Source organism: Balaenoptera ricei, chromosome 15, assembly GCF_028023285.1.
Source record: "Balaenoptera ricei isolate mBalRic1 chromosome 15, mBalRic1.hap2, whole genome shotgun sequence".
Taxonomy (NCBI): Eukaryota; Metazoa; Chordata; class Mammalia; order Artiodactyla; family Balaenopteridae; genus Balaenoptera; species Balaenoptera ricei.
In genome coordinates, this window is record NC_082653.1 from 43,161,621 (window position 1) to 43,177,141 (window position 15,521).

Genomic DNA, 15,521 nt, shown 5'->3' on the forward strand with positions numbered 1-15,521 from the left:
TATACATACTCTTTTCTAGTTAAATAATTATTTGTTTAATGAATTAGCTAATTAACAGGTTTTTCTAACTTTAAGAGTTTTACATTTTGAAGCCTTAATTTAAGGAAGGGATGAAACAAATGCAAAACAAACCCATAATCCCAAATGTCATAGATGAATTCGCAAATTTGAGAACTTTGAGAAATTTGAGAACTTATGCACATTTTTCATATGACAGCGGTTCTCTCTCTCATATGACAGGAGTTCTATTTGCCTTCCAGTAAAACTGGGTCTTTTAAATCTCAGATCTCCCCATTTCAACAACACCTCTCTCTTTCTTCATCTGCATGAACAATGTCACGGGAGCCTCCCTGATAAGATCATGTCCTCATGGACATATTGGCGGATGATACTTGTAGCATCAGCTCAGGCATCTGAGTTTAGGATGTTGGGAATGGCAGACATTTAATGGATGCTCCTAGAAAAAGGAGCCAGGGGAGGTCAAATAGGTAGGAGGAGACACAGAAGAAGGCAGTGTTGAAAAATCTAGGAGGAGAATCTGCAAATCTCTAGAGACAAAGTAGATTAGTAGTTGACAGGGGCTGGGGGGAGGGGAGATTGGGAAATGACTGTTAATGGGTACGGAGTTTCTTTTCCGGACAGTGAAAATATTCTGGAATTAGTGGTGGTGATCGCACAAATTTGTGGACATATTAAAAACCACTGAATTGTACACTTTAAAACAATTTAAAAATCTTTTTTAAAAAGTTCAGGAGGGAAGACGTATTGAAATACGTCTTTTGAAAAACTATTTTTCTATTGAAAAACTAGTTAAACACATTTAATACCAAAGAAGATGAAGAGTGATTGAAAGGCTATGGGCCTTCTTGATTAGGAAGCCAGTAGTGAGCTTGAAGAGAGTAGTTTCAACAGAACAGTCACTCCCATCTCTTCTTCTTTCTGCCCCATAAATAAGTAACTTACAAGGTTATTCTTTTACATATTTTTATCTCTGTTGACAGAATGTCTGATGATTCTGCAAGTTCTCGAATGTGCTTGGTTTATATATGCTAAAGGATGAATTTTAGAAACTCTGATCATGTGTGCTCATGTTCACCGATGTATTATAAGTGCATCATTCTTCCTGCCCTTCTAAAACCAAACCTGTACTACAAAATCAGGTCATTTCATATTGTCTTCATGTGAAACCTCATTTCCAATGGCTCTAAATGGAACAGGCATTACCTTCCTTGAATTCGCACAATAGCTGTCAGTGGTATGGCTATGTGACAGATTGTTCGCTGTGTCTTGTGCCAGCTCACTGATGGAGTGCTGCTGACCTCGTGACCCTGGCTCAACCACATGTAGTCTCTGACCCACGTTTACTTGATTTGTAAACTGAGGGTCATAAACATTAATCTGACACCTCACATGAGAAAATTATATGAAAATGTTGTGAAAGGTATTAAGCAACCGTAAATACGTTTTAAGAGACATCGTACAACTGAAGAGACAGTTAGTCCTTTATTGCCTTTTAGCTCTAGACGGGCATAGGACCAGCCCCCTTAATGCCTTGTATATAGGATCACAGGCTTCATATACTGTGATGCGCAGTGTAGAGTGTATACGTTACTGAGGTCTCCCTTGCTCAGTACTAACTGGTTGAAATGAATACTGTTTAAATGAGAAAAAGCCAGTATCACACCATGATTGACTTCTCTATTGCCTTTGCCTTTTTAAAAAATTTGTTTTATTCTGTTCTTCACTTAGGTTTTCCAAACGAGCCTGCTGCAGTCATCGCCCTCAGCACCATTAAAGAATGGCTGGCCAAGAATCAGCACCAGGTAGGAGAAAAACACAATCAGTGAGCATACAAGATGCTGGAATTCGATTCTCAGTTTCGAAAAGGCAGATACATCTATTCCATAAATAGCAAGTTGACCTAGTCATTGAGCCAAAGCTAGCTGATGCTGCTTCATTTGGGTTACATGGGTGATTGAATATTTCCTGTAATTAATTGACTGAAGGATTTATGTTGATCGGTTTCAGTGATGAAGATGGGCAAAATGATCAGATTCATTTAGCCCTGGATCTCATTTTTATGTCTTTAGATAATATGGATTTGTGTGTAAAGGAGAGAACAGGGTGGATTTCGTTAAGAGGAAGAATTCAGGGATCATCTGGTGCTATTTTCCTTAAAGAGTTAAGTTATCTTTGTTGACAGGGGATTCCTGGTGTTTGGTAATTTTTTCAGTAATCTAAGATCTCTTTATTTATAACTAATCACTTCTATAAAGTGACTTCTGAGTGTGCTATTGGATAATTGATAGCTAAATCGTCATGATGAGGATTTTTATGAAACTAAAGGCTTCCATCAAAGTGTTCATCATGCCTCCGATTCTGCTTATTTAATAAGAGCTTTGGGATATATGTAGTGATGAACAGGAGACTTACTCAAGTAAACAAGGCAGTTCAATAAGTAGAGATGCTATGGAAGCTTAAATTTCAGAGGTTTAGCAATTAACATGTTATTACAGCAAATAGGTTTCACACAACACACAATGTTGTGCATTTTTCTGCCGATTTTGGTTTTCTCCTCATATACTCACATGAGTGCTGTAAAGAATTTTGTTCCATTTATGATGGCCCATGAATATAGCTTTCTCCTTGGTAGGAGATGGATTATTTGGAAATGTTTGGATATGGAAAGAGACTATGGGAGTTTCCTAATGAGAGATAACTCTTGGTGCTCTTGTGTGTTTAAAGAAACAGCAACATAATTTTTGCTAATTACTGTAATTTCAACATTTTTAAAAGAGACACGAACATTGTTAATTTCAAGTAGAAGTAAAGACCGCACGGCTAAACATACTTTGGTGCTTGCTGTTTCTTTTCCTCTTACTTTAAGAGGTATACATGTGACAACTTCAATTTAGAGAATAACTTGAGTAACCTCTAAGATGCAGGAAAAAATAACTAAAATAGCCAGTTTATAAAACATTTCTTTGACATGTATTATTTTATTTTCACAACAATCTTACAGAACGTCTAGGATAGGTATTGCTATCATTATCCTCATCTAGAATCAAAAGGTTAAATGACAAGCTCAAGGCTTTGGAGTCTCAGAGCCAAGAGTCTGACCTGCCTCTCCTTGGAATGCCCCTGAGGCCAGGGAGAGACGTTCAGTCCCTTTGAAAACAGGTAATCTTCAATATATCTCTCGGTCATAGTAAAGGCTCCTGGACCATCTGCTTGGCAAAAATGTAGTGTTTCAAAGTTAAAAACTAACAAGTGAGCTGGTATATTGGTATAAATTTATCATTTCCATTAAAATAATTATCCGAGGATATTTCCCACTGTTGGAAGTTCCCATGTGCCATCTTGGCATGTGATGGGAGTACACATAACTACACAAAACATCAAGGAGTTGATGACGAAGATCAAATGTGTTGGTCACATTTACAGCTCATTGACAAATTCGACTGATGGACTGTCTCTAAACCATTCAGAAAGTTATTTTTCCTAGATATTTGTTAACTTAGTGTTTCCTACTTAATGTTATTTTACTCTGATCTCCTTACTAGCCTACTGTGTCTTTGAGTCCTTTCTTTTGCTTTCATATTCTTTTCTTACTCATGTCTTTGTTTCATTGTAGAAAATCTAGATAATTTGGATTGAGAAACACAACTTAGTTATTGCCATTGCAACTTTAAACATAGCCTGTGCTAATTCTCTTTTCAATGCACATTGGCTAAATGAATTTGAACAAGTCAGGTTTTGCCTGATAACTGAATTATAAGTGGTAGGACATAGATAAAAGCTATACAAATGGACTATCCAGCAATATGTTGTTGTATTTTTTGCTCTGTTAACAAACAAACTAGGTTAAGGACTTATTCAGTTGTCTCTTCATTGCAGTATGCTTTTGGCATCTTGATGGTTTAAGCTATGTATTCATTAATTCACTCATTTGATGAAAATTTATTAAATCCCACGAAGCCTCAGACACTTTTCTAATACTAGGGACAGAACAGTGAAAAACAAAATCTTTTCCTTAGGATGTTATAGTCTGGGAAAAGAGAAATATAAATGAAACAAATAAATAAAATAGCTCAGAGTACAAAGTAAAACAAGGTAATTGAGTAGTGAGTTATTGGGGGATGTGGTTTTAGAGAATGTAGAGATTGCTCTGAGGACATAATCCTGGAACAAAGCTTTGGACAATGGGAAGGAGCAAGCCAAGGCACACAAAAGTCTTGAGGAAGGACATTCCACACAGAAGGAAGACAAGAGGCAACCCTGAGGGGAGAATGAGTTTACTGTTTGCAAGAGGGTAAGAGAGAGAGTGTGGATGGAGCACAGGGATGAAAGAATAGCAGGAGACAAATTTGGACAAATGGTCAGGGGTCAGATCATAGAGTGTTGTGGTTTCATGGAGAGACTGATTTTTTTATTCTCAGTCTTTTGATGGGAAATCATTGAGGGTTTGGGGCACGGAGTAGCATGATCAGATTCACCTTTAAAATGACCAAATTCTGGTTGCTGCTTGGAGAATGAACTTAAAAGATGTCAGAGTAGAAAAGGGAAGACTAATTAAGGGGCTCCTACAGTAAATCAGGCAAGGGACCAGTGTTTTGGGGAATACAGTGATGGTGGTAAAGGAGGCAACAACATCAGGTTTAGAAAATATTTTCTCTGAACAATAGTTGATTTGATTCTATCTCATTACACAAATCACACATTACCGTAGCAAGAGAGTCCTGACTGGGGCATTTGTGCCCAGTGGACGGGACTGGGAAAAACACGTTCTGTTCATCCAGCATCTACTTGTTTCATTTGCCCAAAGTCTGAGCTGTGTGCATGCTGTTGTCACCACATATTTAAGGGGACTCGGGGACTTGAGGGAGCCCAGCTGAACAAATAGTACAGTTGGCTCTGACTGCATTGGCGCTAACGGAAGAGATGGAGCAGAGCTTTAATTTAAAAAAAAAAAAAAAAAAAAAAAAGGAAGGAGAATCCTCAAGAAGATATTATTATTAGGGCACTCAGTGACCTTCCAGAACTAAAAAAATATAATGACTTCTGGTTGAAAAATTGAAAAACAAAAGAGAATATTCACTACTGAGAATTGAATTATTGCTCTGTGAAGACCGGAGAGATGAATTAAACACAGAACAGAAATTCAAAGAAATGGCAATCATGACTGCAGAGATAAGGTATGAGGCAGAGAGACCCAGGGATCAGACGTGAGGTGGGGCGAGCAATGGAGATTACCCGCTGGCATTTTGGGCTAAATTAAGAATTAAGAACGCGTGAGTTCAGAAAATCAGGAGAAAAGAATATCAGAGTTGGCTATAAAAAAAAAAAAAAATTGACATCATGTGGCATGATAACATTTCCCAAAGCTCCCATTTTTCTCAAGCAGAAAGTTTACTAAAGAGACAAGTGAGCAAAACAAGGGGTCGTTATGGAAACGAGCAGCGGCAATGCGGCACTGACTCTTACTTCGGGGTGGGTGCTCTGCGTTATCCGCAGTTTCATGCATTCCTCATTTGTCATGCTGTCTAAAAATACCGTTCCTTGTGAAGTAGTGATTTCTTCACTCCACAGTTCTGAGGCACCCCTTTCCTATCAGGAAGTTGGCCTAAGCGGCGTTTCTACGGTGCCCGTTCTGCTGATCTAAAAGCCACAAATAGCTTGATACTGGGAGCTGTTTGCCCATTATGGAGGTCATGTTCAGTGATTTCAAATACCCCAAGGGGGCAACCATCCCACAGCTCAGAGCGCTTGTGGTTAAGGCTTCCAGGAAGTCACCTTAGGGGGTAAGGCATCTAAGATGAAGATTCCAAGCCGGAAGATCAGTGGGTTTCCCGGGCACTCTGAAACATGGAAACCCTAAGGTATTGTACTAATCAGGCCTCAGTTATAGTGTGACACAAACCTGGAACCCCCACCCCTCTGCCAGTGATAAAGCAGCCGGCAGATGGGCAGAAGCATAGCATTCTGGGAGCTCTAATTAAAGCTGTGGCCGTGGGCAGCCATGGTTCAGAGGGGAGGTCATGGTTCACCTGAGACCAGGCCCCAGCTGCATCTCTGCAGATCTTTGAGGATGTCATTTTCCAGAAACCTTCCCATTCATTGACTTCATGGGAATTCCCTAATCTCCCCTCTCCTGCCCACAGACCCCTCCTCCCCAAGCCGACCCCCTGTTCTGGGGTGGGAACAATTCAATGGAGGAACCTCTGGTTTATCTTTGAAGGCCCTCTGTGGGCACCTGGCTTGACTTGGGGATCACCGGCAGGGAGGAACCCCAGCTCTGCATTTTCAAAACCAAAATCAGTTTTCTTCCGTGTAGGAGGAAGGTCGAAGTTTCTTCTCATTGCATGCAGATTTTGGACCTTTGCCTAGCATAGAATACTTTTTAACTGTGCTTTTAGCACAGATTGTTGTTAAAAATGTTAAATCTCATCTACTTGTCATTTAAATTGTTTACTCTGTGCCTTCCAAGGGAAACACGACCCTTGTGGTATTGCTGTTTGTCACTTTGGGTAGTGTGCCTACAGATGTGGCAGTGAGACGCTGAGATGCTGGATGTATGTGGCAGTGTGGCACCGAGACAGATGCCCAGCTCTGCACCTTGTTGTGAGCCCGGGTCCCAGACTTTATTACCCAGTGTGGTCTAGGCCCCAAGGTCAACTGACGGCAGCCAGAGAACAGAGCTAGTTTTGGGCTCATGGTTGGTGTGCTTTAGAAGTTAAGATCCTGGTTTCTGGCTTCACTGTCTTCCTCCCCTGCCTTCCAACATTCAGACACACAATCCGCAAAGTATGGAAAAGGGTGAACGCATTCCTGTCCCCCAGAACCCGGAATTGGGAATCCACTGAAGACAGGCACATTCAGGCTCCTAAAAGTTTCATCCGCTGCTCTCGTGCTAACTTGACAAGATCAGGGTCACAGCCACTTGCTTCCTCACCACAGATCACAGAGGAACCGTTGCACTTTAGCTTCTGACGCCAAGACTATTTTATTCCCCTTCTTGGCAGAGGTTTTTGAACATATGCAGTGTTAAAAATTGTTTGTCACTTTTATTTCAGAATCATATTATGGATCACCAAAAAAACCCCCAAAAAACAGTGTGAGGCCTGCCTTATGTCACTGACGCAGAACACCTTAGGATCTGTGTGTTTCTTAACTGGGGGGCTTAAATGAAACATGAAATGATGCTTACATTTCTGATGGGAAAATTATATACTTCACACCAAGTTTCAATTCCTGTGGACGATTGTTTACAGAAATGCAAAACAAGCACCATCCTTCAATTCTGCAGAAGACGGTGGTGTGGTTCACATTCAGAAATCTGGAAGGAGCAGATGAGGTGCCCCGTGTTCTCCTTGGGGGGTGTCTTCTTATGTCTAGAAGCATCGTTTGAATATCTGTGCTGGCCTTAGTTTCTGGAACAGTTTAAGTTTAAGATATGTGTGTAGAGAAAAATAAATTCCATCTTAAAATCTTCACATTCTGTGCAGGAATGTGGTTATGGCACTAATACCCATCAACCTAATATGCTGCTGTAAAAATGTATCCTTTGACTAAGCCCAAGGCTGGTCTTCAGGTGGAACCCATGATGCTTATTGCCTATGACATAATGGAAGAAAAGTATTCCCAGACTTTGCGCGTGTGCCCTGTTCCTTTTGCTCTTCAAGAACCCTCATGACTTGCAAACTGTTTGTTTTCTCTCTCCCTCCATCTTCTTTCTTCCCTCCCTCCCCCCCTCCCTCTTCTCTTTCCCCCTCTTTCACACACACACGCCTTCAGTCACCCACCCACCCACTCACTCACTCACTCACTCACTCATACACATAATACTTTTCTGTTCTCAGGTTGTCTTTGTTGAGGTTTGTGACAGTTACATTGGTGGTCAGATGTGAGTTTTGGCTCTTCATCTTGTGATTCTAAATACCCATTGTCAGAATAAAAGCCATGCCCCAAGGTAGCTTCTGCCTTTCTTGGTCGGAGACAGTGTTCAAGCACCAGGTGTCACCATAGACTGCCCACCTGAGAGCTTGCCAGTGGGCAAATCCACTTGCCTCTCCATCCCCCCGCTGCTTTAGCATCTATTCCCAACAGGCACGCCTGAGTTTTGCAGCCAGAAATTAGAGCCTCTTGCTGTTGTTTCCGGGTTTCATAATCCTGTTCCCATCAGTAAGAATCACAAGAGATGGAATAATATAAATTGTGCTGCTTTAGTTAGTGACCCCCTGCCAGTTAGCCAGTGTGCCTAGGGTAGGGAGGGCTTTACTCAGACACTTCCAGGCATTGAGGTAAGGATGCCCAAGCACCCTTTTCCCTAATCTAACTCTACATGGAGAACTCTTTTAAAGTCTAATGATCTTTTTTCTCCTAGCAGGGTATGTCTCTATAATCAAGGCCCCAGGGTGCTCTACTGACATCAACCTACAGTCCCAGGTAGTTTAGGGGTTGATTTCTGTGCTGACATATAAATAGCACATGTCCTCCTCTGCCAGCCATCCTTAACCCAGCGCAGTGTCCGTTATGCCCCCGTTACTTTTAAATAAATAGAATGGAGTGTAGAGGAAACCTGAAAATATACTCTGTCTTGGGTAGGGAGGATTATATTAAAATAGGATTATATTTAAATAGGGGAACTCATATACATATATACCGCCACTAAGTCTGGGGTTTCTAGGAAGAGTTCTAGGAGATGTAAAGTAGGGATGTGAAGTAGCTAAAGAAGGGAAACCAGTGTTTTCCAGCTCTGATGTGTCCCATGACTTGTGTTTGGGACACATACTATTCATATTTCTACAACATCTTCCCAAAACTTTCCTCAAGGTAGGTATGTTTATCTTTAATTTTATAGATGTGGCAGTTAAGGTTCAAGGGAAAGGAAATTCCTAAGATCAACTAGTTGGGCACTTTGGTGTTCTACTCTAACGCTGCTTCTGTGCCCAGTGGCAATTATTTCAAAATAACCAAACTTAGTCACTCAAAGTATTGTACATCTGTGAGCATGGGACCCAAAATTGGCTGATGAGAGTCTTCTCCTGGGACTTTTTTTGCAAACTGGAGTTGGAAAGGGAAAATTAGGGCCCACTTTGGTGGTGGAGCAGGGCCATAGGAGCTGCCAGTGGCCATGTTCCCTGCCATCATTTTTTGGGGGGCGGGGATATCTACTTTAGGAGGATATTTTGCTGAAGGTGTCACTGATTATTGGGGAGCTTGCATAGTCAACAAGCTCATTTTGCTGTCTTGAGTGAAGAATCAAAACTGAGGCAAAGTGTTGGTTCTTTTAGCAAAACAGAATAACCACCTATTCTTAGTATTAATATCTCAAGCTAATAATTCTCAACTAGAGAAAAGGAAAGGTTGAGAATAATTTAGAAGTTTGTCCCCCCAAACTGCATGTTTTAAGTAGTTTATCCTGCCCCTTTCATAGAACTCCTCTTTTGTGGAACCACTGCTTTCAATGGAATTGCTCCAGGTCTTTCAAACATGTTGGGTTGGGAAAAAAATATTTAGGGTCACTGTTCTCAATAGCAAAGTGAGTAAGAGCTCTTTTAAAAATGCAGGCTTTCAATACTTACTTTCACGCAGGGGGAAAATCATAAGCTTGTTTATCTTCTGATGGCTGTATCTTCCTCTGTATTGTAACCTTGTGGTAAAGAAACATGTGAGTTTTAATGGAAGCCAGTACTGGGTAGAAACCAAGAATAAGTAGCATGAGACAGGTGAAGTAGAGATTCTCTACAATTAATATTTAAGTGAACAGTTCTTAAAAACGGAAGAAGAGGTTTGCTCAGATGACAAAAGCAGAATGTTCCTAGAATTGGGATTTGTGTTTTTGAAAGAAGATGGGTCTCTTTGCAAAATATGGATTGGAGGTCCACGAGACTATAGGACAACTTCCAAGCCTGCAGGATTGTATCAAGGAGGCCACCATGTAACTGTAGCTCCTCACCTCCTTCACAGAGCCAAAATGAGACTTATGGCCACTGGAAGTTGGGTGGGAGGAGGTAGGGTGCAGTTCACTACTGGCTATTATTATCCCAAAGAGGGAGGTTGGCATAAAAATTAGAACATTGAATTAAAAGTCAGAAAATTTGGGTTCTAATCAGATTAATCTACTCTCTTTTATAACCGTGGACAGTTAAGTCCATCTCTTGGTACTCCTCGTCTGTAAAATGGGGAATGTGGGCCGTGTCTCTTCCAGCTCCAGAACCATCTCCACTGGTGTTGTCTTCTGGAGCAGTCCCACTGATTTAGCCACAGTCATGTCTTTGTCCAGGTCATCATGGCACAGTCAGACCAACAGAAAGCTTTGTCCTCCCTGATTCTCCAGGCGATGCCCCAAAGATCAAGCATCACTTACATTTGCTGTTGGATGCCTTTAAGATGATCCTTAACTTCTAGATGGGTGTATCTTTAGAGTCGGTATCAACAACCTTGACCCACTTAGTGTAGGAGAAGAGGCTGCCATGTTGCTTTTCTCTAAATGATCTGGATTATATGGTGGTTTCAAAGTAGACAACATTTAAAATTCCTTATGAAATTAAATCTGCTGATTATCCAAATGATGTGACATTTTTATAAATAGAGAATAAACTTCTGAGCATGTGGTTGGATCTACATCTGACACAGGGATAAAAATGACACTGAGAGGTCCTGCTGAAGGACATTCTACAGCCATTTTTATAAACTGAAAGCATGTGCCTTCCTTCTTGCTGGGCAGGGGGGAAAAACAACCCTTTGCCTTGCTCTCCACTTGAATTGAATAGGACTCATGTGCTGCCCTGATTGAATGGGAAATCAGCAATCCTGCCACTGTCATCTAGCTCAACTCAGGAAAGAACAAGAAAAATACTTTCTCATTCTGGTGGAGTTAAATGATTTGCCTGTGAGAGGCAATCTTAGCCAGATCTCTGCTTTAGATGGAAGCTGTGGCCAGATCTGTAGCCATCTCATTGCTTCTCCTAACACATTTGGACATAGGGGTGGCCTCTATGGAAACCGTACCTCCTTTGATGGTGACACTGCTATTCAATATGGTAAGAAACATGAATAGGTCTGGCAAAGCCATCATTTCTCCAATCTCTTGGCTCCTCATCAAGAAACATACTAGAAAAAACTTCATGAGAGTGGACCTATGGACATACAAATCAGTTTAATCATGGACAAAAGCTAAATTGGAGGAGGTAGATTGTGAGCCTAGCGATAGACTTGCTAACATGCCCCCTCTCAATCAGATCAAGTTCTCCTTATTTCTATTCATGGCCTCCTTAGAAGTCCCATCACATGGAAACTTGAGGGTAGAGAAGAAAGCTGTAGGGTCTTCAGTCTACACCAGGGAGCCTCCACCTTTTAGTGAGGAGACCATTAATTTGCATGAAGCAGGGAATAGAAGGATATTGGCGGATTTATGATTTCCTAAACTTGTGGTGAATCCAAGTTGCTAAAGCCTGGTCAGAATGAAGTGCTCACATCTGTAATCCTGAGTTTGAAGACCTTAGGCAGGGAAGGTTGATCCTGACCTACTGATCTTAGACTTGGTTCTGCAGCAAGGGTTGCAACCACCTGGCATGTAACCTGCTGGGCACCAGGGCAAGTGATGTCCTATGGTGAGGAGGTGCTGCCTATGTGCACTCTCTTAAGAAAAGAAAAAGAAATAAGAAGAGAGATTTTAAATGATGAGATTTTATTTTCATTTTTACAATAAACCTTGGCATGAGATAAGAAATATGAATTCACTGTTCTTCCAGTTGGTCCAGATTCTCCTATATTTCTTAGCTTCTTTCTGCATCAGTGTAATGCTAGTACATGAAGACTTTTTGTTGTTGTTGCTTCTCTGACATTGCTCCTAAATATTAGCCGAAAACTTCTTCTCTTGCCCAATGGGGACTTTAAAAGCTCCAGCAATCTCTCCTAAATCTGGAGGAAAAACGGGCTTTGTTGAACATATTGAGAGATGTGTCAGTTTCTAACATAGGGCCTTCCTAAAGAAATTGAAAGAATAATTGTGCCCATGTGAATTTTTCACTTTATGTGCTGACTTTAGAGCCTGAACAAGGCATAAGAATAACTCAACTGCATTTATTTTTCAACATAATTGTTGGCTGTTTCTAGCCAATAGATCTTCCCTTAGTCTGGGCTGTTTTTCCTGCCTGGTTATACACTGAAGAGATCCCCTAATGACCCAGGCATTGCTGAGCTTGTCGGTAAGACACTGACCTGGGAATAAGGAGATTGCAGGAGATGCTATAACCACTCTAGGACTGTTCTTCATCTGTAAAATAAGGTGAAAATTACCTAAGAAAATGATTAAATCATCTGATTTAATACCAGCACCATAGTCTAAATCTACTGTATTGCCATATCTGGGAGGATAGCAGCCTATATTTTAAAACATTTCTCCAGCTAGTGGTTGAGAATGATTAGACCAGTTACTCTCAAAGATCTTTTCCAGCTAGACATACTAAGGTGCAAGCTCATATTTATTCTCCTCAATGTGGGAAAGGATCTGCTGAGAACTGAGAGTAAGTCCCCCTCTAAACCAGCATGCAACCGACCTTCTAACAAGGGATTAGGAGCCTTGGTGGGGCTGTATTGTCTAGAAGGTACCAGAGTGGCCACCATAGCCTTTTCACTGATGAGCACTTGTTTTTTCCATCCTATAATCCCCTTTGACATGGGTTGACAAATAAACAATATTGATCATGTCTACATATAACATGTAACTGCCACTCACATTAAATATTCATGGGATTTGCTAGCCAGCTTTCTGTGGCACCCTACACATAGTAGGGGCCTTTTTCTCTCTTTTAGAAAGCATTTTAATATATTTCCAAAATCTTGTTTATAATAATCATGGTCTCTGGATATGTGCTCGTATTCCTCCATGCATGAGATATATTTAATAAGTTAGTAAAAGTCATCAATGTATAGAAACAAATCATTATTTGAGTAACTATTATATTCAGATGACAGTTCTGTCTCTTGGATCTTGTATAATTATACTGGTTCCTGAAAAACCTTTGGAGAATAAAGCTCTCAGTCACATGAAGCAAATTAGTTCTCCTTGGGCATGAGGCCACCATTTAGCAGGGCTACAAGAGAAGATTTTCTGATTGGTACAGTGTTGTCGCTCATGGGAGCCTGTTTACACCACCCACCTGTGGATTGGCCCCCGGACATGCAGATACGTGTCACCCACAGTCTTTCCTGCCACTGACAAAATTAACTCTCTTTAAGGAATTAGAAAATAAACCATTGTACTAAAATTCATTGCTGAAAAAGTAACCATCTTAATATCTTCTGCTGCCCAGAATTCTACTCTGAAAACAATTAGAGCATGATGGGCTGTGTGTTTGACAGGCCAAATTGAGCTATAAATGACCTGGGTGTGCTTCAGTTAAGCACAGGGCAACTTAGGAATGTATTAAGTTGAGTAATCATCTCATATGTTTTCCTCCTGGGTTCAGTGACATCTACAAAGTTCATTTTTCTAAGAAGTTTTTCTCTTTACGAATTTAAACTCCAGGGAAATAGGATCCATATGTTCCTGATTCATTTGCACTAACTCATCAAAATATTCTTTTCCTTATAAGTTATTGGATGTCTACAGAGGATTTTGACTGTTTTTTATAAGTTCTTTTAAGCCTTTCTGTCTAGAGGCAGGAATTGGCCATTTGCCAGCATCGAGTGAACCCCCCAAATAGTCATGTTCTGTGCAGGAGGCAAAGGAAGAAGAAAATTCATCCCTTGCTTCTAAGTACAGTTGAATAATGATTTTCCTTAGAGGGTAGGGATAAATGGATGCTCTGGAATGTATTAGTAGATTTACTAAATGCGTAATTTAAAAAATTCCATGAGGTGGTTGCAGCAGGAATGGGATTTACATCGTCCCCTTTACCAGTTACCTGTGAAACTCTTTAGAGCAGTTGGTTTACCCAGTAACACGGAGCCTTGACCTAAGTGAAGCGTGAAACGTCTTCAATGTGCAATCAGAGGTTATTTGCGTGTGTGTGTGTGTGTAACAGAGATTGATTGATTTAGTCTAACAGTATTTCATACTGCATTTTGTACTTCTCTCTGTTGAGGTCAACAGATCTACTTTTGAGGCTCAGAAGTAACATGCCATACTACTCCATTACAAATAAGTGAACTCTTTGGTCTACCAATGATAGCTAAGGATAAGTGGATTTCAAAAACAAATCAACTTGAGCTTGATTCTTCACTAACTATATATTTTTTTCATATATATATTTAATGTCACACATGTTGAGTAATTGAGTGCTTCCTTTGTGTAAGCACCTTACTTGAACAATCTCATTTAATTAACACAGCAAACCTACGTGGTCGTCATTGTAATCCTTCTATCTTACGGGTGAGAAAACTGAGATTTAGAAATACTAAGTAAAATTTCAAAGACCACACAGCAAATAAACGGCAGAGTTGGAATTCTAACTCAGGATTCCAAGTTCATAACCACGATCATCAAAAGCATCATTTTGTTTCTTGATGATGATAGTAGATTACTATTTCAGAGATCTCCTCTGAATGCTTACAAATCTAAAGTCTAATTTGGATTTCTTCTGCCATGGTACCTACCACACTGTTGCTTATATGATTTATGTAGAATTGCTTGTTAATTTTTTTCTAAAACAAAGATAGCAGGTCCTCAGTTTGGCCATCTTTTATTTTCTTGCCCCCAGCACAGTGCCAGGCCCATACACAGTCCAGGTTGGATGAAAGCGTTAAGAGTTAACAAATGGGGCTTTTATTAGCCAGCCGACAGCTCGCATAGCCTCCTGAGCTTTCATGTGATTAGCGCTAAAGCCGAACTGCCATGCTGGGGCAACATTTCTGAGCCACAGACATTGCCATTAATTCATTAGCCAAATCTGATCAAATGATAAACAAGATCAGGAATTTTTTTTTTTTCCCAATCTGACTATATTTTATTTTATTTTTTTAACATTTTTATTGGAGTATAATTGCTTTACAATGGTGTGTTAGTTTCTGCTTTATAACAAAGTGAATCAGCTATACATATACATATATCCCCATATCTCTTCCCTCTTGTGTCTCCCTCCCTCCCACCCTCCCTATCCCACCACTCTAGGTGGTCACAAAGCACTGAGCTGATCTCCCTGTGCTATGCAGCTGCTTCCCACTAGCTATCGATTTTACGTTTGGTAGTGTATATATGTCCATGCCACTCTCTCACTTAATCCAAGCTTACCCTTCCCCTCCCCGTATCCTCAAGTCCATTCTCTAGTAGGTCTGCGTCTTTATTCCCATCTTGCCCCTAGGTTTTTTTTTTTTTTTTGCCCCTAGGTTTTTCATGACCATTTTTCTTTTTTCTTTAGATTCCATATATATGTGTTAGCGTACAGTATTTGTTTTTCTCTTTCTGACTTACTTCACTCTGTCTGACAGACTCTAGGTCCATCCACCTCACTACAAATAACTCAATTTCGTTTCTTTTTATGGCTGAGTAATATTACATTGTATATATGTGCCAC

At 40.4% G+C, this 15,521-nt stretch overlaps 1 protein-coding gene across 2 annotated transcripts in view; it reads left to right on the forward strand.

Annotated features, from left to right (window-relative positions):
- MACROD2 (mono-ADP ribosylhydrolase 2) overlaps positions 1 to 15,521 on the forward strand; it is a 1,976,756-nt gene that overhangs the window by 1,438,221 nt on the left and 523,014 nt on the right. For both annotated transcript variants that reach the window (XM_059897602.1, XM_059897603.1), the window contains exon 8: positions 1,750 to 1,823. In XM_059897602.1, the coding sequence (XP_059753585.1) occupies positions 1,750 to 1,823 (74 nt within the window). The remainder of the gene's footprint in view (positions 1 to 1,749; positions 1,824 to 15,521) is intronic.